General features: G+C 47.6%; 1 protein-coding gene across 7 annotated transcripts in view; it reads left to right on the top strand.

The window, feature by feature from the left end:
* SLC28A1 (solute carrier family 28 member 1) overlaps positions 1-22146 on the top strand; it is a 77260-nt gene extending 55114 nt beyond the window's left edge. For 2 of the 7 annotated variants that reach the window (XM_086364443.1, XM_086364449.1), the window contains 5 exons: positions 82-279; positions 3737-3818; positions 4823-4921; positions 5060-5171; positions 5458-6096. In XM_086364443.1, the coding sequence (XP_086220569.1) occupies positions 82-279; positions 3737-3818; positions 4823-4921; positions 5060-5171; positions 5458-5530 (564 nt within the window). In that variant the 3' untranslated portion in view covers positions 5531-6096. Of the gene's footprint in view, positions 1-81; positions 280-3736; positions 3819-4822; positions 4922-5059; positions 5172-5457; positions 6097-18645; positions 19465-21872 lie in introns of those variants that run through there. The other 5 variants (XM_086364442.1, XM_086364447.1, XM_086364444.1 and 2 more) reach the window with 5 other exon arrangements.
* The last annotated feature ends 570 nt before the right edge of the window (positions 22147-22716 follow it).

The raw sequence follows: 22716 nt of genomic DNA, 5'->3' as shown, positions 1-22716 counted from the left end.
GGCCAGTGGTGACTGTGGGTGGACACACACAGAGCCCAGGTCAACCCCAGTCCCAGCGGCTCCTCTTGCCTTGCGCCTCAGCTCATCTGCTCCTACATCCTGCGGCCAGTGGCCTTCCTGATGGGCGTAGCCTGGGAGGACTGCTCGGTGGTGGCGGAGCTCCTGGGGATGAAGCTGTTTCTGAATGAGTTCGTGGCCTATCAGGGGCTCTCTGAGTACAAGCAGCGCCGCCTTGCGGGCACTGAGGAGTGGGTCGGCTCCAAAAAGCAGTGGATCTCCGTGAGTGTCCCCCTCCTCTTGCTGGGGCAGGGCATGATGCAACTGTCCCCCTGCAGGCTGGCTGAGACACACGGAGGTGGTCCTCAACCTCCCACATCCCGTTGCCCTGGGCAACAAGACAGCTTTAGGCTTCACTGCCATCTTTCTCAGGGTCTCTCTCTCTTGGCTTTCCTTGTGGCTCAGTTGGTAAAGAATCCGCCTGCAGTGCAGAAGACCTGGGTTCTATCCCTGGGTTGGGAAGCTCCCCTGGAGAAGGGAAAGGCTACCCACTCTAGTATTCTGGCCTGGAGAATTCCATGGACTGTATAGTCCACGAGGTCGCAAAGACTCGGACATGAGTGAGTGACTTTCACTTCACTTCACTTCTCTATCTTTTGAAGATATCTGAACTCCAGCTGTAGATGGTCTACCATCCCGTGGCCTTGGGCCAGCTGCTGCACCTTGCCTCTTCTGTTGGAAAACCAGTGTCATACCTGCCACCCCTGCCCCAAAGGAATGGGTGTGAGACTCTAGTGAGGAGCTAAGATAGTAAAGCAGAAAGACCTCACCACATTAACCTCCAATATACGGGATTCAGCTCAGGGGTTGGTTTGTTCAGTTAAGACTTAAAAAGAACCCCAAAAACTATAAAAGCTTTCTAAAATGAAACTCTCTAAAAGAATAACAACCAATGTAACATGATTAAGAATAAAAAAATTACCCATCATATCGTCATCCCCAAATGACAGCTATTATAATATATAATCAATTATATCTAATTATATGATAATAAATATAAACATAACAATATAATATTTAATTCCACTGTTTGGCTCTTATACCCAATGCTGAAACGAGTAGCTTTTGCACTGAACTTTTCCCTCTTCTCTGATGATTTCCTTGGGAGCATTTCCACATGTGGGATGACTGAATCGTATGGCATGAATCCTGTGTGGGTGCTGCCAGTAACTTTTGCAAAGGGTTATAGCAACTGAAACCACCCCAGCTGTGCCTGTGAGCATTGATTTCACCACACACTGAACAGGGCAGAGCAGCCTCTTAAAAAAAGAAGTCTTGCTACTTTAATGGGCAAATAATAGCTCATTGTTTTAATGTGTGTTTCCTGGGTTACTAGGAACTTTTAACATAAAATATTTTTTCTTGTCTTTGAAATTATTTTTTTTAATGATAAAGAAATGCACTCTTTAGCTTTTTTTTTTTTTTAAGAAGATTTATATGAAGTCAAAAGCTCAGGTTTCCCCTCACTCCTAATTTTCGGCTCCAGCATCACTGTTTTCTCTAGACACAGTGGTGATATGTACCTCTGGGCTTCCCTGGTGGTTCAGTGGTAAAGAATCCACCTGCAATGCAGGAGACACAGGTTTGATCCCTGGATTGGAAAGATCCCCTGGAGGAGGAAATGGCAACCCACTTCAGTATTCTTGCCTGGGAAATCCCATGGACAGAGAAGCCTGACAGGCTATAGTCCGTGGTGTCTCAGAGTCAGACATGACTAAAGCGACTGAGCACACACCTACAATGTGCCTTCAGGATCTTTTTCAGTGAGCTTCATTCCTTCAGCAAGTGTTTATTGAGACCTCTGAGGAACCAGGCCCTCTGCCAGGTACCAGGGATAAAAAGGGTAATTAGACAGACATGGTACCTGGCGACATGGAACTTATATCTAGTGAAAGACACAAGAAAACAAAGGAATAAAAAATTTTAAACCACAATCTTCAGTAAGTTCTATGATGGAAACAATAAAAGGAGTCAGGGAGGGCGTCTGTCCTTGACTAGGTAGGACTGACTGGGCAGGGAAGGCCTCCCTAGGGACTTCCCTGGTGGTCCGGTGGTCAAGACTCTTCGCTTCCACCCAAGGGGGCTCAGGTTCTATCCACGGACAGGGAACTAAGATTCCAAGTGCCACACATTGTGGCCAAAAAAAGGCCCCCCTGAGACGGGTACTTAGACCAAGACTTGGAAGGAGGAGCAGAGGCCAGAAGAAATGGGGAAAGCATTCCAGGCAAAGAAGGAGGTACATGCAAAGGCTCTGGGGTTGCCCAAAGCACTGGCTTGGAGAAGTGAGAGACGTCTACTTAGAACAAGTGGTAATTGTAACAGAGTGACCCAGGCCAAAGAGCAGTTGGAAGTTACTGAAGATTTGACTTCTGACATTTTAGCATTACTTGGGCTGCTGTTTGCAGGGTGATTGTAGGTGAGTAAGCAGAATGCAAGTACCTTAATATTTTTAAATCAATTTATAAAAACTCTGTATGTTATAAAGATATTAATTCTTTTTCATTTTCTATTAAAAAAAAATTTTTTTTTTGGCCACGCCACGCATCATGTAGGATCTTAGCCCCCCAATCAGGAATCAGACTTGGACTGCTTGCATTGGAAGCGTGGAGTCTTAACCACTGGACCACCAGGGAAGTCCCACAGTTTCTACATATATTTTTCCTGGTCTTTTTATTTTCCTTTCCCTTCATTCCGTATTCAGGAATTTTTTTTAAATACAAATTTATACCAAATCTTTGCATTTCTTATATTATTTCTAAATTTAAGAGACTTACCTCCATTCCAGAAACCTGGTAAGGGTTAAATTCCTAAAACAGTATGATGAAGTAGTTGAAATGGTGCGCTCTTGGGAGTCAGACAAAACTGAGTTCAAATTGTGACACAGCTGCCTTTTTGCTGTGTGAACTTCAGTCACTTCTAGGAGCCTCAGTTTGCTCCTCTCCAGGATGAGAGCAAGAAGGCTATTCTGTAACAATAATATTATTATCCTATATTTTCTAATATTTAATGTTTAAAATGTTAATATTTATCTGCTTTAATGATCTAGAATTAAATTTTTTATATGGTGTGAGGTATGGGTCTAAGCCTATCTTTTTTTCCCCCCAAATTGTTCCATTTTGGCCCTTAGTACTTCTAGGAAATTACACAACTGTTCAGAGCAAAAGGGAAAGAGAGTTATATTGCTTAAATACCTACTCTAGGGACTTCCCTGGTGATGCAGCAGTTAAGACTCCATACTTCCAATGCAGGGGCACGGGTTCAATCCCCGGTTGGGGAACTAAGATCACACAAGCTGTGTGGCCTGGCCAAAAAGTTAAAAATTAAATAAAATCTGAAATTAATATAGAAAAATAAATAAATACCTACTCTATGCCTATTTCTTCCTATACATGATATGATCTCTATGACAGTCCTCCCAGTCAGATAGTGTTATTCCCACATTCCTGATGGAGAAGCTAAAATTTAGGTTCCACCCTGGGTCAGGAAGATCCCCTGTAGGAGGGCATGGCAACCCACTCAAATATTCTTGCCTGGAAGATTCCATGAACAGAGGAGCCTGGGGGGCCACAGTCCATAGGTCACAAAGAGTCAGATATGACTGAAGCGACTTAGCGTGCCTGGGGTGGTTTGAGCACATCCCTGTGGGAAGCCCATCACCTCTCATCTTCTGCTTTCTCAGGTCAGAGCAGAAATCCTCACAACGTTTGCCCTCTGTGGATTCGCCAACTTCAGCTCCATTGGGATCATGCTGGGAGGCCTGAGTGAGTCCTAGAGGGGCCTCCCTGGCCTCCTATAAAGGGCGGGGGTTGAGGGGGGTTGGTCTCCAGTTCTGGCTCTCAGATACCTACAACTTCCTAGGGATCTGCACGCCTCAGTTCTCCTCTTGGTCTAAGGCAGAGTCTGAACAAGGAGGTCATGGAACTTCCTGCCAGCCCTGGAATTTCATGACTTCTCTGCTGCTTAGCTGGCCCAGGAGGTCAGCACCTTGGCCTCGTAGGGCAATCCTGGCTCAGGGCCCTAGGGAGGGTCGGAAGGTACAGTGTTGGCTGACCAGCTGAAGCTTTGACCTGCCAGTTCCCATACCCACAGTGGACAGACAGGCCCAGTGGGGCCTAGGGAGGAAGGCTCTGTAGAACTATCAGCTTTTTACAAAAAACCTTTCCACCCTTCACAGTCCCCTGCCTGGTGGTGCAACCATCCCGTTTTATTGAAAAGGATACAGTCATGCAAAAGTGAAATGTGACCCCAGTCACTCAGCTATTAAGTGGCTGTTAAGTGTGTTCGTCGTGCAGTCGTGTCCGACTCTTTGCAACCCCATGGACTGCAACCCATCAGGCTCCTCTGTCCATGGAGTTCTCCTGGCAGGAATACTGGAGTCGGTTGCCATTCCCTTCTCCAGGGGATCTTCCCGACCCAGGAATACAGCCTGGGTCTCCTGCATTGCAGGCAGGAGATTTCTTTACCATCTGAGCCACCAGGGCAGCCTAATAAGTGACTAAACCTGTATTTAATCCCGGGTCTGCCTGATTCCAAACTCAATGTTCTTTCCCTACACCTGCCGCTGATGGCATGTGGGGAGGTGTGGAATGCTATTTAGTCAGGCCAAGGAGGACTCTCAGACTCAACAAGCATCAGAAGGACAGCGCCTGTTCCTCTGGCCCCCCAGAAGAGGAAGGGGGTTGGTCAGCAGACGCAGCCAGAAGTGCAGAGAGGAGGCAGAGGGGCCTGCAGAGTCCTGGCCCTGAGCCCTCCTATCCTCCTGCAGCCTCCATGGCTCCCCAGCGGAAGAGCGACTTCTCCCAGATCGTGCTCCGGGCGCTCTGCACGGGGGCCTGTGTGTCTCTGGTGAACGCCTGTGTGGCCGGTGAGTGCAGGCCTGGTGGGCTCAGGACTCAGTCCAGGGCCAGGCACTGGGGCCCCGGGCTCTCTGACAGTCCTTGGGTGGCGTTGCGGGGGATAGTAAGGGGCTGGACCCTGCCCACTAGCTGCTTGCTCTGCACAGGGATCCTCTACATGCCCAGGGGCCCTGCGGTGGACTGTGTGTCCCTCCTGAACACCACCCTCAACAGCAGCAGCTTTGAGGTGTACCAGTGCTGCCACCAGGCCTTCCAGAGGTGAGTGCCTGGGCCGGGGGCTAGGGGCCGGGGGCCGGGGTGCTGACAGTGATGGGGCACAGAGGCCCGAGTACCTGGGCGGGGGGAGGCCTTTGGTACCAGAGCAAGGGGGTAGAAACGTTATGGCTGTGGCTGATGTAACCAAGGGAAGAGGAAGCGAGGCTTGAGGACCAAACTTAGAAGTTTGGACCAGAGACATGGAGCAACTTCCCTGAAGTTGCTCAGCCTTTAGCGGTCAGCAGAGCCCAGGCCTGGAGCACAGACTACAGCTTCTGCTTCTTTTCAGCACCGGCCCGGAGTTCAGCCTAGAGGCCCTGGACAACTGCTGTCGGTTCTATAATCACACCATCTGTGCGTAGCGGGGACAGAACGTCTCTGTGTCTTCCGGGCGTTATTCTCTCCCGAGAAGCAGAGCCGCCACCCTTCTCTCTCCAGGGTCCCCTATCCTGGGGGAAGCCACAGGGCTTAGATCACCCCAGGCACAAATCGGGAAAGGCGATCAGGGAGTGGGTGGATTGATGGGTGCCCCCACCCTTCACCCCCTTTCTGCTCTCGCATTTCCTCCCTCCTCAAATGTGAACGCTCAGGGTCCTCTGCCTCCTCTCTCTTCTCTGTCCCCCCTGCCCTGGGTCTCCCCTGTTTGTGCTCCCCTTCTGCTCCGGGGCCCTCGGCCCTGGCATTTCAGCCGCCTCCTTCCCTTCCCTTCTCTCTGGACATGGGAATCTCGTTGTGGCTTCACCCCTGCCACATGGCTTCTCCTGGAGATGCTTTCCTCCACTTTCATAGACTCCCCTACTGCCCTCCCACACAGCACTTTCCAGACTGGTGGCCTGTGTAGCACTGTCCCTCAAGATATGCAGAGGTTTCCATGATCCATTAGGTTTGGGAAATACTGGGCTAAATAAAGTTAGGGTTTTTTTTTGTTTGTTTGTTTGTTTTGTTTGTTTTTCTCACTGTGGACTCATCAGAGCTTGATGTGGATGTGATAGGAGATGTTTTCCAAATTTGGCTGTAAGAATCTTTTCTATGGGAGTATCTTTTTAGTTGAGGATCCCATGGGAAAAAGTCTGGGAAATACTGGTTGATGCTCAGACTGCTTTACTCTACATAACTGTAGCCTTTGTAGATGTTTACCTGGCGCTACATGTCAGTGTGCGGTTCTCAGTGCTTCATACTTTGTAGCTCAATCCTTACCACAACTCTGTGAGGCAGGTACTGTTGTCATCCCTAGCTGAGGACCAGAGTTCAGAGATGTTAAGTAACTTGCCTGAAGTGGCACAGCTGGGAAGAGGAAGAGGCAGGACTTGATCCCCAGCCATCCAGTTCCACCAGCTGTGGTGTCTGGTCTCTCCGCTAGGCTGCTAAGAGCTTGGTCATGTGACTCTCCCTACGCCCTCTGCTTGCCTCTTCTCCCCAGCCCCGTCCCTCTGCTCCAGCAGGTCAGGCATCTGATGTGTCTTCTGTGCCTCTGAGATTTTGTTTCCGGAGTTCCTGTCACCCAGCATGTCCTGCCCTATGCTCCTTGCACTCTGTCCTCATTTCCCTAGCAGCTTTGGCTTCTGGGGCCTGCAGGGTGCCTGTCCCCCTCACTGGCCATGGGGCACGTGTCCCCTCACCCACCTCTGTTGGATAAGTCTCCCCAGCTGGGGCCTGAGGCAGAGGCCCTGCTGGTCAGCAGTTACCCTGCTCTGTCAAGGATCTGGGCTCTACTGGGCACTGGTCTTGCTCTTTGTGACCCCCATGGGCCCTGGGTCCCTTCAGCAGGGCCCATGTTCTTGCCCTTAACTCTGCACAACAGAGTCAGTGGCCTGACTCCCATGCCCCAGGGCATAGCTCTTCCTTGCTCCCTGCAGCCCCGACTCCCCTTGAGCTGTCACAGGAGGCCTGGACATCATAGCTGTCTCTTTTAGTATTTGGGCGCCATCCCCTCCCCAGCCTCCTTTCCTGGACCACCCGTGCACACAGCACCTGGCCAGTCACATTTCCGGGAGGACTGTTGGCCCCTCAGAGACAGGACTCGGATGTTTCTGGGTCCTCATGGTGCTCAACGCAATGCTGGGCCTGTGAAAAGTGGGAGTTTCCCAGGTGGCACTGGTGGTAAAGAACCCGCCTACCAATGCAGGAGACTTAAAGATATGCAAGTTCGATCCCTGGGTCAGGAAAATCTCCCTGGAGGAGGGCATAGCAACCCACTCCAGTATTCTTGCCTGGAGAATCCCATGGACAGAGGAGCCTGGCGGGCTACAGTCCATGGGGTTGCCAAGAGTTGGACACGATTGAACCAGCTTGGCACGTATTGAGCACGTATTGTGAAAGGTGTTAAATGAGTCTTTATGGAATGGAATTCACCCTCTATCAGAGGTACCAGCATGCATCCCATGCTATACCTGTATGGACTGCTTCCAGCTCAAGAGCTGTTCTGATCCAGGGGACTCCTTGGTCATCCAAGCGGTGGTATCTCACCTTCTCCTCCACCCACCATGCTCCTTCTTCCTCTTCTTGTACCTGCAGAAGCTGGGAGTCCCTTGAGGCTCCCAAAAATAATACCACAAAAATACACTGCTTAGAGAGGCACCTGTGCTGGTACCAGCTCCCTGAGCCTCAGTTCGGTTCAGTTCAGTCTCTCCGTCATGTCTGACTTTGCGACCCCGTGGACTGCAGCACGCCAGGCCTCCCTGTCCATCACCAACTCCCAGAGCTTACTCAAACTCATGTCCATTGAGTTGGTGATGCCATCCAGCTATCTCATCCTCTGTCGTCCCCTTCTCCTCCTGCCTTCGATCTTTCCCAGCATCAAGGTCTTTTCAGATGAGTCAGTTCTTTGCATCAGGTTGCCAGAGTATTGGAGTTTTAGCATTAGCATCAGTCCTTCCAGTGAATATTCAGGACTGATTTCCTTTAGGATGGACTGGTTGGATCTCCTTGCAGTCCAAGGGTATCTCAAGAGTCTTCTCCAACACCACAGTTCAAAAGCATCAATTCTTCGGCACTCAGCTTTCTTTATAGTCCAACTCTCAAATCCATACATGACTACTGGAAAAACCATAGCCTTGACTAGACAGACCTTTGTTGGCAAAGTAACGTCTCTGCTTTTTAGTGCCTGTGCCTAACTGCACCCTAAGCAGCAGCTTCTGGGTCAGGATTGGCTCGGATGCCTCCACTTAACACCACCCACAGTCACGACAGGCATTGCTAATCAATCACAGCATTCTTTGCACTGAATCCAAAAAGGGCTTCAGAATCCAGACCAGCTCAGTACTGGATGAGCCCACCACCAAGTGATTCAAGGTGCCTTTACCAGACCCTAAAGACCAAAACTGATTTTGTGTTACTGGCCTGGAGAAGTCTCAGGTTTTGTGAAACACTAGAAATCAGCAAGGACAAGGTGGCCAAGTGGTTAAGGCCGAGGAGTTAAGCTGCTAGTCCATTGTGCTCTACACGCATGAGTTCAAATACCACCTTCGTCAGATGTGTGCTTTGGGGCTTCCCTGGTGACTCGGATGGTAAAGAATCTGCCTGCAATTCAGGAGACCTGGGTTCAATCCCTGGGTCAGGAAGATCCCCTGGAAGAGGGAATAGAACCCACTCCAGTATTCTTGCCTTGGAAATCTCACAGACAGAGGCTACAGTCCATGGGGTTGAAAAGAGTCGGAGATGGCTGAGTAACTAACACTTTCACTAGAAAATCAAAGGGAGTTGAAGCATAGAGAGATCCTTGCAAAGAATGAATCCTGTGAAAGTACTTTGTCCACTCCAGGATTGTATCAGTTCAGTTCAGTCGCTCAGTCGTGTCCGACTCTTTGCGACCCCATGAATCGCAGCACGCCAGGCCTCCCTGTCCATCACCAACTCCTGGAGTTCACCCAGACTCACGTCCATCGAGTCAGTGATGCCATCCAGCCATGTCATCCTCTGTCGTCCCCTTCTCCTCCTGCCCCCAATCCCTCCCAGCATCAGAGTCTTTTCCAATGAGTCAACTCTTTGCATGAGGTGGCCAAAGTACTGGAGTTTCAGCTTTAGCATCATTCCTTCCAAAGAAATCCCAGGGCTGATCTCCTTCAGAATGGACTAATTGGATCTCCTTGCAGTCCAAGGGACTCTTCTCCAACACCACAGTTCAAAAGCATCAATTCTTCGGTGCTCAGCCTTCTTCACAGTCCAACTCTCACATCCATACATGACCACAGGAAAAACCATAGCCTTGACTAGATGGACCTTTGTTGGCAAAGTGATGTCTCTGCTTTTGAATATGCTATCTAGGTTGGTCATAACTTTCCTTCCAAGGAGTAAGCGTCTTTTAATTTCATGGCTGCAGTCACCATCTGCAGTGATTTTGGAACCCAAAAAATAAAGTCTGACACTGTTTCCACTGTTTACCCATCTATTTCCCATGAAGTGATGGGACCAGATGCCATGATCTTTGTTTTCTGAATGTTGAGCTTTAAGCCAACTTTTTCACTCTCCACTTTTACTTTCATCAAGAGGCTTTTTAGTTCCTCTTTACTTTCTGCCATAAGGGTGGTATCACCAGGATTGTATATTGCTTGTTTATTCGATCAAGGAATGTGTATGAGTACCTGAGATCATACTCAGCTTGATTGGGTTGCCATAACAAAGTACTGCAGACGGCACAGCTTAAACAACAGAAATTCATTTTGTCACAGTTTTGGAGGCGAGAAGCCCAAGGTTAGGGTGCCTGCGTGGTTGGCTTCTTTTCCTGATTTATAGACACCACCCTCTAGCCGTGTCCTTGTACAGCAAAGAGAGACAGCAGCTCCCCGGTGTCTTAATAAAGGCCCTAATCTTGCCCATCATGAGAGCACAGCTCTCATGACTTCATCTAACCTGGCTTACTTGCAAAGGTTCCCATCTCCAAATACTGTCACACTGGGGGTTAGGGCTCCAGCATAGGAATCTAGAGGCACACAGTTCAGTCTGTAACACCTACTATGTGCTGGACTGTGAGCTAGGTAGGGGGACAGCAGTGAACCAGACTGTAATGAGCTACAGAGCTGGAAACTTCCTGCAAGAAGAGGATCCACTGGGAAGGGAAGCAGAGACTGGGCGGAGATGGCTTCTGGGGAGGAGTCCTTGAGAGGAGGGAAGGGGAAAGTGACTCCAGTGGGGCTGGTGGGGTGGGTACCTGTACGTGGCCTGGCCAGTGGCATTTTTTAAGGTTCTTAGTATATTATAAAGTGAAAATAATGCCAGAATAGGATTATACAAATTCCCACTTAAATTTTTATATATTTTAACACAATGCACTGTAGTATCAGGTTATCTACAAGATAACTACAGGATTCTTTTTTTTTCCCAACTAAAGCCCAAGTCAATAATTTAAACAACCATTTATATTTATACCAAATATTTGAAAGCACTGAATCCTAGTCACTAGACCACCAGGGGTGTATCAAATATTTGAACGTGCTTGTGTGTTTTTACATAAATTAGGTTTCTTGAAATATGCAGATTCTGTGTTCTTCTATACTTGGTGTGATATCAATCCACATACAATAAATATTTATATATTTTTAAAAATTTATTTTATTGCAGTATAATTCATTTGCAACGTGTTAGTTTCCCATGTTTTGGAGAAGGCAATGGCACCCCTCTCCAGTACTCTTGCCTGGAAAATCCCATGCACGGAGGAGCCTGGTAGACTGCAGTCCATGGGGTCGCTAGGAGTCGGACACGACTGTATAACTTTCAAGTAGACAACCTGAGCGACTTCACTTTCACTTTTCACTTTCATGCATTGGAGAAGGAAATGGCAACCCACTCCAGTGTTCTTGCCTGGAGAATCCCAGGGACGGGGGAGCCTGGTGGGCTGCCGTCTATGGGGTCGCACAGAGTCGGACACGACCGAGGTGACTTAGCAGCAGCAGTTTCCCATGTTTAGCAAAGTGATTCAGTTTATATATATATATATAGTTTGCATCTGCTAATCCCAGACTCCCAATCCATCCCTTCCCTATTACACTTCCCCCTTGGCAACCACCAGTGCTCTCTGTGTCTGTGAGTCTGTTTCTGTTTCATAGATAATTTCATTTGTGTCATATTTGAGATTCCATACATAAGTGATGTCATGTGGTATTTGTCTTTCTCTCTCTGACTTACTTTGCTGAGTATGATAATCTCTAGGTCCATCCACGTTGCTGCAAATGGCATTATTTGTTTTTTATGGCTGAGCAGTATTCTATTTTTTATATATATATATATATATGCACCACATTTTCTTTATCCACTAAACTGTTGATGTAAATGTAGGTTGTTTCCATGTCTTGGCTATTGTCAATAGTGCTGCTATTACATAGGTGGTTCAGACAGTAAAGAATCCATCTGCAATGCAGGAGATACAGGTTCAATCCCTAGGTTGGGAAGATCCCCTGGAAAAGGGAATGGCTACCCACTCCAGTATTCTTGCCTGGAGAATTCCGTGGACAGAGGAACCTGGTGGGCTACAGTCCATGGGGCTGCAGAGTCAGACACGACTGAGCGACTAATGCTTGCATGAGCGTGGCGGGTACATGTATCTTTTCGATTATAGTTTTGTCTGGGTATACACCCAGGAGTAGAATTGCAGGGTCATATGGTAGCTCTATTTTTAGCGTTTTGTTTTTTTTGTTTTACTTCTTTTGAGAGACCGCCACAGTGTTTTCCACAGCAGTTGCACCAATTTATATCCCCACCAACAATGTAAGAGGGCTCCCTTTTCTCCAGACCCTCTCCAGAATTTGCCGTCTGTAGGCTTTTTAATGATGGCCATTCTGACTGGTGCGTGGTGGTATTTCATTGTAGTTTTGATTTGCGTTTCTCTTAACAGTTAGTGATAGTGGGCGTCTTTTCACTTGCCTGTGGGCCATCTGTATTTATCATTTTAAGTGCAGCTCTGTTGGGGTGGCCTGGTCAGGGAAACTCCTCTTAGTCACATGACTGTGAATGGCTGCATTTGGAGAGCGCAGTAAGAGTGACATCGGAAGCCCTTTCAGGATCTGAGGCTCCCGCCCTCCTCCTGCTGCTCCCTGCATGTGCCTGACCATGAGCGAAGAATTGAAAGGGCTTTGCTCATGGAAAGGTCTGGTTGCCCAGGGCACAGTGAGAGCAGGCCTTTCCCAGGTGTGGCTGGCTGTGGCTGCCCGTGGAACCGACTGCAGATAGGAGTTGACCACAGCCAGGCTCGGAGCAGTAGAGTGCTGCCTGTGGGGGCACCACAGAGGGACTGTCTTGCTTTTGGAGGGGACACTGACAACAGCATGCCCTGTAGGGAGGGTCACTGCCACGAGCTTGGGGGGTGGGGCCCAGACAGCTGCCCGTTGTGGGGGTGTGCAGGCCTTACATCTGGGATCAAGGGGCAAATGCAGGGTGGGTAAAGAGAAGGGGGCAGCCTGGAACACCAGAGGCTGTGTGAGGCCACACTCAGTGGGGTCCAGTCTGTGCTGGAGACCATTTTCTGCCCCCCTCCCCATTTCGTCCTGGACCAATCCTTGTATAAAGGACAATATAAGTGAATTACTGGGAAAATAATAATAATAAAGGCATCTTTATTATTTGATTCAATGAACATAAGATTACTCTGTCAACTTGCTATGCAGTTTCTGAACATCACTTTCAACATCTATATGTATGTTACTGCAGACTGCAAAGCATATGAGGACCGCAACAGTCCGTGCTGTGAATAACTCCGTCCTATGGCATTTTCTGTTCTTAATGAAAACTCTTCAGAGCTCTGTCTCCTCAGATGATTTGTCCTGCATTTCAGACTCACTAAGGGGAACTGGGGAAAGGCCACGGGACTCTGGTTGGAATCCATGAAATCTGCCTTTCCTATGATAGCGTGCTTGTAAAATTGTAAGGACAATAGAATCATTCCAAACGACGTATGCAACCACTCAAGCAGTAAAGCGTTGCTTCCCACCTCTTAAGGGTGGACTGTGCTTAGAGGTGTTCTTCCAAAGGGTACAGTATGGAAGCAGGGGAACAGGAAAGAAACTTGGCCACAGAGAAGCCTGGTAAACACTTCCTTAGCCAGGTCGTCACAGTTAACCTCTTCAGTCGTTCAGTTCAATTGAGAACACGTACCTTTGATACGTTGTGTCGAGAAGGGCAATTCACCTCTGTGGTACTCCTCCCCAAAGCTCATAACCTCAGTCGCTAAGTGGTGTCCAATGCTTTGTGACCCCATGAACTGCAGCACGCCAGGTTTCCCTGTCCTTCACTATCATCCTGAGTTTGCCCAAATTCATGTCCATTGAGTCGGTGATGCCATCCAACCATCTCATCCTCTGTCACCCCCTTCTTTTTTTGTGTGTGTGTGTCACCCCTTCTTTTGCTTTCAATCTTTCCCAGCATCAGGGTCTTTTCCAATCAGTCAGTCTTTGCATCAGGTGGCCAAATATTAGAGCTTTAGCTTTACCATCATTCCTTCCAATGAATACTCAGGGTTGATTTCCTTTAGGATTGACTGGTTTGATCTTGCTGTCCAAGGGACTCTCAAGAGACTTCTCTAGCACCACAATTTGAAAGCATCAATTCTTCAGCACTCAGCCTTCTTTATGGTCAAGCTTTCATGGTCCAACCCCAGTCTAACCATGAGAAAAACATCAGACAAACTCAAATTGAGACACAGTCTACAGAATATTGATCCTCAATCATCCTCAAGATGGGGGTCAATTAGAAGCAGGGAAGCTCTGAGAAACTGTCACAACTCCAAGAAGCCAAAGCAGACAAGATGACTCAATGTGTATCACAGTGGATTGAATTTTGTCTCCCCCCAAAAGCTATATTCAAATGCCAGCCCTCACTACCTGTGAATCTGACCTTCGTTGGAAGTAGGATTTTACAGATGTAATTAGGTTAAGGACCTCAAGATGAGATTATCCTGGATTTACAGTGAGCCCTAAATTCAATGACTGGGTGTCTTTATAAGAGAAAGGACAGGGGAGTTTGAAGCACACAGGCCCAGAGATGCACAAAGAAGGTAGTAGAAAGATGGCCACAGAGATCAGCGTCGAGCTCCAAGATATAGCCCACCCCAAGCCAAGGAGCACCTGGGGCCCCTGGAAGCTGGAAGAGGCAGGAAGGGTTCTCCCCTAGAGGCTTTGGGGGAGGGTACCCTGCACACTTAGGACTGCTAGCCTCTGGAACTCCAGAGAATACATTTCTGTTATTTTCAGCCACTAAATTTGTGGTGATTTGTTCCAGAAACCCTAAGAAACTGATCCAGTATCTTGCATGGGATACTGGGATGGAAAAATTATATTAGGGAAAAACTCATGAAATCCAAATAAAGTGTGGAGTATAAGTTAAAAACATATTAATATTTATCTATCAGTTGTGATAATAGATCATAGTAACTGGGAGAGGAAACTGGGCGGGGGGATCTATAGGATTCATGGGAACTCTATTATTTATACAGCCTTTCTGTAAATCTAAAACTATTTTAAAATTAAAAAATTTTTAAACTGCATGGGATGGGCTTCCCTGGTGGCTCAGTGGTAAAGAATCCACCTACCAGTGCAAGGAACACGAGTTTGATCCCTGGTCTGGGAAGACCCCACATGCCACAGAGCAACTAAGCCCATGTGCCACAAATACCAAGCCAGAACTCTAGAGCCTGGAAGTCGCAGCTACTGAAGCCCCCTCATCCTAGACCCCATGCTCTGCAATAAGAGCAGCCCCCACAATGAGAAACCCTCGCAACTAGAGAGTAGCCCCCTCTTGCTGCAGCTAGAGAAAAGGCCACGGAGCAATGAATACCCAGCACAGCCAAATAAATAATTGCATGGGAAAAACCCTGCTTGGACACAGAGTTTTTGTAACTTGTAATTCAGCCCAGGGGTAGCTCTGTCCTAGACAATGCTTGTTCCAGCCGGCAGCGCATCAAGGTCTGTGAGTCAATCAATGAGCCCCATTTACTCTTTTTCCATTGATTCATTCTGCTCTCACTTCATGGTCCTGCTCTCACCTCTGTTGACCCCTCACTTTAATTCAAGCGCGTGCCTTCGGCTGAATATGAATTAGTCCTGGCCTCTTTACAACCACATGGAGAACATCATCTGCTTGAAATTACTAATGACTCAGAATTGGTGAGCCCTGAGTTTGGACAGGACTGTTTGTATCATTTTGAGGCTGTCTGCCCCTCCCAACTTTTCTGAGAATTTTTATACCCACAGCGTGGATGGTCTCTGTCATCAGAGAGATTTTACGTTTGAATCATGAGACTCCACCCCTATGAACATTGTAGACTGAATCAGGACTGAACACCTGACTCAAGAGAAGCAAGCCTACGGTCATGTCAGTGGTCTCTCAGATTTTCGGGAAAGATCAAACTAAAGAAAAAAAAAAAACGAAAAAGAAAGAAACACAGCTCAGAGCTGAGTCATCACAGTGGACCTGGCTTGGAGCTGATTTCATCTCCACCCTTCCTGCAGCCTCGTTGCTCAATTTTTCCTTGGATTCAATGAGAGCTGAATTCTTTCCCAAATCCCCTATAACCTGAGCTAATCAAGAAGGTTCCGTTTACTTTCCAATCAAGAGGATGCCGCCTCGGAGTACCACATTGTTCAGCTCCTCATTCCGCTTGAAATCAAGTGTTCATCGTCATCTTCTTGCATACCATCCAAACAAGAATCTCACTACTTCTCCAGGCAACTCATCTCATATTGGACAACTCCACTTCTTTGAAGGTTCGTTTTGATTCTGCATCAAAAAGTTTTGCCATTCTGGGCTACTCTAAGTAGCCCAGAATGAACAAGACCAATCATGTGTGTGTCTTTATTGTTCTTCCCCCCACCCAAAACCAAAGTAATACTTGCTCATTGGTTTTAAAAAAAATCACATTTTATAGAAACCTTATGGAAATGTTCTACTTTCCACAAAATAGCCCTCCAGCTGTTCAAAGATGGCAACCATCCAGTCTTCTGTTCTGAACTGGGAACCTTGAGTTCTTTCAGTTGTTACTCACATAGGAATATAATAGTTTCAGAAGTTGCCCCAGACTTGATTCACAGTTGTTCTTCCCTGATGTACAGACAGTTCATGAGTCATGAGCAAGTTCAAGATTGAAGCCAGAAAACAGGGTGGTAAATAAGATCTCACGGGTGTAACCAAGATGATGTGTTGGGGCAAAAGAGTGAATTTAGCCTTGGGAGGGTGTTTGAAAGAGGCAGACCTCTTAGGATGGAGGAGTGTTAAGAAGCTACATGCCTGCTTCAGAAATCCTCAAAGCTGGAAGCTTGTGTGTTGAGAGTAAAACGCCAGGAGGAATTGTCATGGAGGGAGAGAATGGAAGGAAGTCCTGACCCAAATCACAAAGGGGACCAGAGCTAGGATATGAGTGGAGTGGATGGGACCTTCTCCACTGGGACATCTATTAGGATTCCTACCTACCCTCCATCCAGGGTACAAGTTCCTAACTTGCCTGGGGAGTGATTTCCGTTCCAGAGGGGGAAGGGAGTTGCTGTTTTCGACCAAGTTCTGACAAAGACATGGAATGGTAACATGGGAGTAACTGCCCACAGAGACTTTGTGAGTGGAAGCGAAGGAGAAGCTGGCATAGCCAGGCACAGATTCCACACTTGAAAATACAGCCATTCAGGAAGAAGTCAAAATGGAACTCTAGTTCTGCTATGGTAAAATATCCCAATGAGAAAAGGAAGGCAGAGAGGACAAAAGAAATCAGCATGGTTATAAATTAATATTTGGGCAAACTGCGGGAGATGGTGACGGACAGGGCGGCCTGGCATGCTGCAGTCCATGGGGTCCCAAAAGTCAGGCAATGCTTGGGGACTGAACAACAACAGCAAATGAATATCAGGAACCTGGCTTACAAGAATTTCAAAATAATGGTCACCAAAATCTGACCCAGTGTAGGAAAGATGGCCTACCTGCAGTCTGTAGCTTGCTGACCACTGCCTTAGATAAAGGGACATATCTTCCATGTCCCTGAAACATTTCACAATGTTGCTCCAAGCCTGCTGGAACACAGATTCGAAGGTGAGCCCCCTTAGGTCGTGGAGACAAAAGCAACAAGCCACGGATGGGGCAGCCACAAATTAGAAGGAACCTGAGCTCCAGAGGTCTTTGTAGAGCAAAATTGCCATTACAGTGCAAACTTTATGTGAGTGAAGAAGAATATGTATCTTGTACATGTCTTATTTGGGATCTGACCTACACACCCTGCCACTGGACAAGAAGAGGAAGATAGAATGAAAGAGCAGCTTTGCCTTTTCCCTGTGGGGTTCTTGATGAACAAATGGGAAACAAGACCAAATGGGAGGAACTTCCCTGGTGGTCCAATGGGCTTCCACTGGGCTTCCACTGGGGGAAAAAGTTCAACCCCTGGTCTGGGAACTAAGATCCTGCATGAAAAAGTAAAAAAAAAAAAACAAAAACTGGAAAACAAGTGAGAACCAGCCTCACCCCTTGACAGCGGGTTCTCTGACAGCCTGGGGCTGGTAGAGTCCACTGGAGCCTGAAAAATGACCACTCCATCTGATAAAGTCCAAGTCTGAAATGTGCCACTCATTGGCCACCAAGGCCTAAAAGAAGAAAGTCAGAGTCTTGAAACTCATGGGAGAGGAAGTGGAGAGAGAGCCACGGGGCCAAACTGCAAAGGTTTCCAATTCAGCTTTTTGACAGGAGACCACCAGAGAGAAAGGAATGAAGAAGGGTCATGGCAGGGTTGTACCAACTCTATGCCTTAGGCTCAGGAAAGCAGGCAGAGCGAAAGAGGCCGATCAGCTGTGCAGAGCCGGTGAACCTACAGTGACCCGGCTCACTAGTGAACGTGGCCTGGTCCATAAAGCAGACTCAAGCCTATGGGGCCTGTGTTTTTCCTCTTGGAGAGCAGCAGGATGGAGCTGGAAGAGCATTCCTCCCCCCAGCTCCCCTCCTGCCCACCAAGTGTCTCACATTGTGTATAGAGCTTAAAGGCCTTCCCAGATGGCGCTAGTGGTAAAGAACCCACCTGCCAATGCAGGAGACAGAAGAGACATGGGTTCAATCTCTGATTCGGGAAGATCCGCTGGAGGAGGGCATGACAACCCACTCCAATATTCTTGCCTGGAGAATCCCATAGACAGAGAAGCCCAGTGGGCTACAGCCCATGGGGTCACAAAGAATCAGACATGACTGAAGCAACTTAACACACATGGAGTTTAAAAGAACAAGGAAGGGACTTCTCTGGTGGTCCAGTGGTTAAGAAGTTCACCTTCTACTACAGGAGGTGCTAGTTCCCACCCTGTTCAGGGAACTAAGATCTTACAGGCTGCCCAGTGCAGCCAAAAAAAAATTTTTTTTTTAATAAAAATGAAAGAAAAAGGAAAAGGTAACCTCACGAGGACTGTTTGGAACAGATTTCAAATTCTCCTATAAGTTTATGTGCTATTTGACTTCACTCCAAACAGTCACTTTCCATATCTTTTCAAGATGGGGCTCATTTTTCTTTTCCTCTTTTTTTTTTTTTTCTTTTCAGCTTGCAGGATCTTCGTTCCCCAACCAGGGATCAGACCTGGCCTGGCAGTGATAGCACCAAGTCCTAACCACCGGTTCACCAAGGAATTCCCAAGATGGGACTCATTTTTCACATAGGTGAAGAAAGATATGCAATTGGAGAAGGAGATGGCAACCCACTCCAATATTCTTGCCTGGGAAATCCCATGGACAGAGGAGCCTCGTGGGTTACAGTCCATGGAGCTACAGAGGGTTGTACACGACTGAGCGATGGAGCAGACACAAGATAGGCAATAAACAGAGCTTATGTGTCCGATTCTTTGTGACCCCATGGACTGTAGCCCGCCCAGCTCCTCTGTCCATGGGATTTCCCAGGCAAGAATACCGGAGTGGGTAGCCGTCCCCTTCTCCAGGGGATCTTCCCCACCCAGAGATGGAGTCTTGGTCACCTGCTTTGCAGGTGGATTCTTTACCATCTGAGCTGCCGGGGAAGGCTTTTGAAGCCACTACTAACAGCCCACCTACTACATGCGGGCTGTTTCTGCTCTTCAATGCCAGGTGTCAAAGGACAAATTTTGCTTTCCCAAGCAAAATTTTTGCTTTCCTTTCCAAGAAAAAAAAGATAAATTATTTAGGGATGAGATGGGACACTTGCCTTGTGAACTAAAGATTGCTTTTATCTCCTGAAACTTGGTTTCTCAGTAAGACTGTTTTCTACTTTTAGAGGCATTGCTTGTTTATATTCTAACCAATCTTTTTTTTTCAGTCAGTGCCTCCATTAGAGGAGAAATGAACTGTATTAAAGTACACAACTTTCAAAGGATCTTTTCTTCCACAGTGACCCAGGGATAAGTATCTCTAATCTCCTTTGTTGGGACCTGGGGCAAGCTGGGTTTTGCAGCGTCAGCTGTTCTGAGCCAGAATATGGCCAAATACTGGAGGCTGGGTCCAGGGTCATCTTGGTAAGAACAGAACCCCAGGTGAGAAAATTTGGTGCCTGGTAGGGGAAAGGAGGTGATATCTGAAACGTTTCATCATTCAATGAATCCATGTAATCTATGTAAGCTGGAATGAATTCTAGGAAGCTCAAGTCAGCAGCTTTCAACAGCCCGGTGGGTTTTATCCCTTACAAGGTGTGTCATAGTCATTTACTGTTGTTCAGTCGCTGAGTCGTGTTCAATGCTTTGCAACCCCGTGGACTGCAGCACACCAGGTTTCCTTGTCCTTCACTATCTCCCAGAGTTTGTTTGAACTCACGTCCATTGAGTTGATGATGCCATCCAATGATCTCATCCTCTGCCGCCCCCTTCTCCTCCTGCCCTCAGTCTTTCCCAGCATCAGGGTGTTTTCCAATGAGTTGGCTCTTTGTATCGGGTAACCAAAGTATTGGAGCTTTAGTTTCAGCATCAGTCCTTCCAATGAATATTCAGGGTTAATTTCCTTTAGGATTGATTGGTTTTATCTCCTTGCCATCCAAAGGACTCTCAGTCTTCTCCAGACTAGTCATTTATTGGTTTTCTTATAATAGTGAAAGTACTGGAGTTTATGAACAATTTACCTTTTTAATAAAATATATAAGTCAGAGCAGTATTTTACTCAGAGTTCATTTGATTGCAAGCCACAGAAAACAAACAGTTCCAGAGAAAAGGGGAGGATTGACTCTCACCAGGTAGTTGCAGGAGGACAGCCCCAGGCAGCGGGACCCAGGGATGGTCTAGGACTCTGTGCCTCTCGGCCCCTGCTCTTCATTGTGCTTGTGTCTTCCCATGTACATGGTGACTTCCTGCTGTGGAACTGGCTTTCTCCTTAAGACTGGGATCCTGGCCATCGGAAAATCATGAATTCACATGGAAGCTTACTTCCCCGCCCCCACCCCCCCTCAACAGCTCGTTGGGGGAATAAAAAGAGGGCAAATCTCCAAGAGTGTGATTGATCCTCTGGGGTCATGTGCCTTCCTCCAGGCCAGTCACTAAGGGCTGGAAGGTGGGATGTGATCATTGGTCCAGTCTGGCGCTTTTCCCTACTCCCCAGTCTGTCACTGTGACCAGAAGGCAGAAGATGGCAGCTTCTGTTCGGACAGCATGGTTGGAGGCAGGGGGTTGAACAATTCCCCCAAAGAATGAGGGGTATTGTCCCCTGAAGAAAGGCAGCTATTCTTTCCACATATCTGTAAAGACGTGCAATGCTAGCACATCTTTAAAAAGTCTGAGAGGACTTCCCTGGTGGCCCAGTGGTGAAGAATCTGCTGCCAGTGCAGGGGGCATGGGTTTGATCCTGGCTCCAGGAAGTTCCTACGTGCCAAGGGGCAACTAAGCCTACATGCCACAACTATGAGCCCGCGTGCCCTAGATCCCACAATGAGAAGCCGGCCCACCACAACGAGAGAGTGGCCCCTGCCTGCTGCAACTAGAGAAAGCCTCATGCAGCAGTGAAGACCCAGTACAGCCATAAATCACTAAATGAAACATTTAAAAATGTCTGAGATAATAGAACTAATGGAAATTTTGAAATAACTTGGATAAAGGGGATTATCATTTTCTGAATGTTTATTATGGGACAAATTATTTGCATATGCCATCCTGTATAGTTCTAAAAACAAAAACCCCTAAAACTCTGTGAAGCAGATATTGTTTACCCTCATTTTACCAGCGAGGAAACAGCCCAGAGGAGTGGCTTGCTCCAAGACACACTGCTCCACGGCTGAGCCAGTCTTTGAACTCAGTTCTGTTTGAGTTTAACCCCAGACTCTTAACCATCATAATACTGTGGCTTCCACATGAATCTACCCAATGAACCGATACATGTGTAAAAACATTAATATCTTATTCTTGTTCTGATTAATAGTATTGGACTTCTGTGGCAGTTTAAAAACGTGGCTGCGAACTCCTTTTGAGAAGCCAGTCCATGTCCCCCTGCAGGCTTGTGACCACTTTGATCAGTAGAGTCTGGGGGAGACGATGCTATAGGACTTCTGAGGCTGGAGTAGGAATCAAAGATGCCTGGTCTCAGAGTGTGTGAAATAAGGGGAAGATGAAATTGAGGACTGCTGCTGCTAAGTCATTTCAGTCGTGTTCGACTCAGTGCGACCCCATAGACGGCAGCCCACCAGGCTCCCCCGTCCCTGGGATTCTCCAAGCAAGAACACTGGAGTACCCGGAACAAACCAAGTAGCAAAGTAGTGGTTTTTCCCAATAGGGAAACTGTTGCAAAAATCCTTGGCTCCAGGCTGCATCTCCCTTCCTCCACCAGGTGGCGCAGATGCATCGGCCGCTCCTTCCTCGGCCGGTCCCCACAGCGCGGTGAAAGAACCGGTGGGTTCTGCGATACTGTGGATGACTCCTCCCGCGCCTGGATCCTTGGTTCCAAAACTGCAGAGAGCAGAACCCCAGGAGGACCTGGGTAAGGCCGCTGCTGGGAGTGGGAGAAGGCAGAGCGGCTTCCCTGGTGGCTCAGACAGTAAAGCGTCTGCCTGCAGTAGCGTCTGCCCGCATTGCGGGAAACCTGGGTTCGATCCCTGGTTTGGGAAGATATCCTGGAGAAGGAAATGGCAACCCTTCCCAGTACTCTTGCCTGGAAAATTCCATGGACGGAGGAGCCTGGTAGGCTACGGTCCATGGGGTCACAAAGAGTCGGATACGACTGAGCGACTTCACTTTCAGAGCCTCCCAAAGAAGGTAGACCTGAAAACAAAATTTTCCTGGCGGGATCCACCATCCCACTACAGGAGGGATCAGTCTCCTCAATGGGAGCCCCTTCAAATGGCTCAGTTTCCCCTGTTAATAGGATTTCATCAAGGGACATCGTCCCCAGCCCTCCTGATGAAAAGCCAGAGAACCCTGGCTTTCCTGCCTTCTTTCCTCACTTCTTTTCATTCCATCCAAACCAGAGTACCCCATACACATGATCTAACAAGTCTAACAGTACCAGAAAAAGAGTACATCTCCTGCCTGTATGCGTCAGTTATTTTCTTGTCTTTCTGATTTCGGTGGAGAATGCAAACACAGGAGATAAAGTTTTTCTGAGGCATTGCATACCTGAAAAATGTCTCTATTCTATCATTACATTAGGTTACTAGTTGACAGGGTATAGATTT

The sequence above is a fragment of the Bos grunniens genome, chromosome 21, assembly GCF_055505025.1.
Source record: "Bos grunniens cultivar Pamir isolate PY7600 chromosome 21, Bosgru_T2T1.0, whole genome shotgun sequence".
In the NCBI taxonomy this organism is placed as follows: Eukaryota; Metazoa; Chordata; class Mammalia; order Artiodactyla; family Bovidae; genus Bos; species Bos grunniens.
This window is presented reverse-complemented; position numbering and strand designations above follow the sequence as displayed.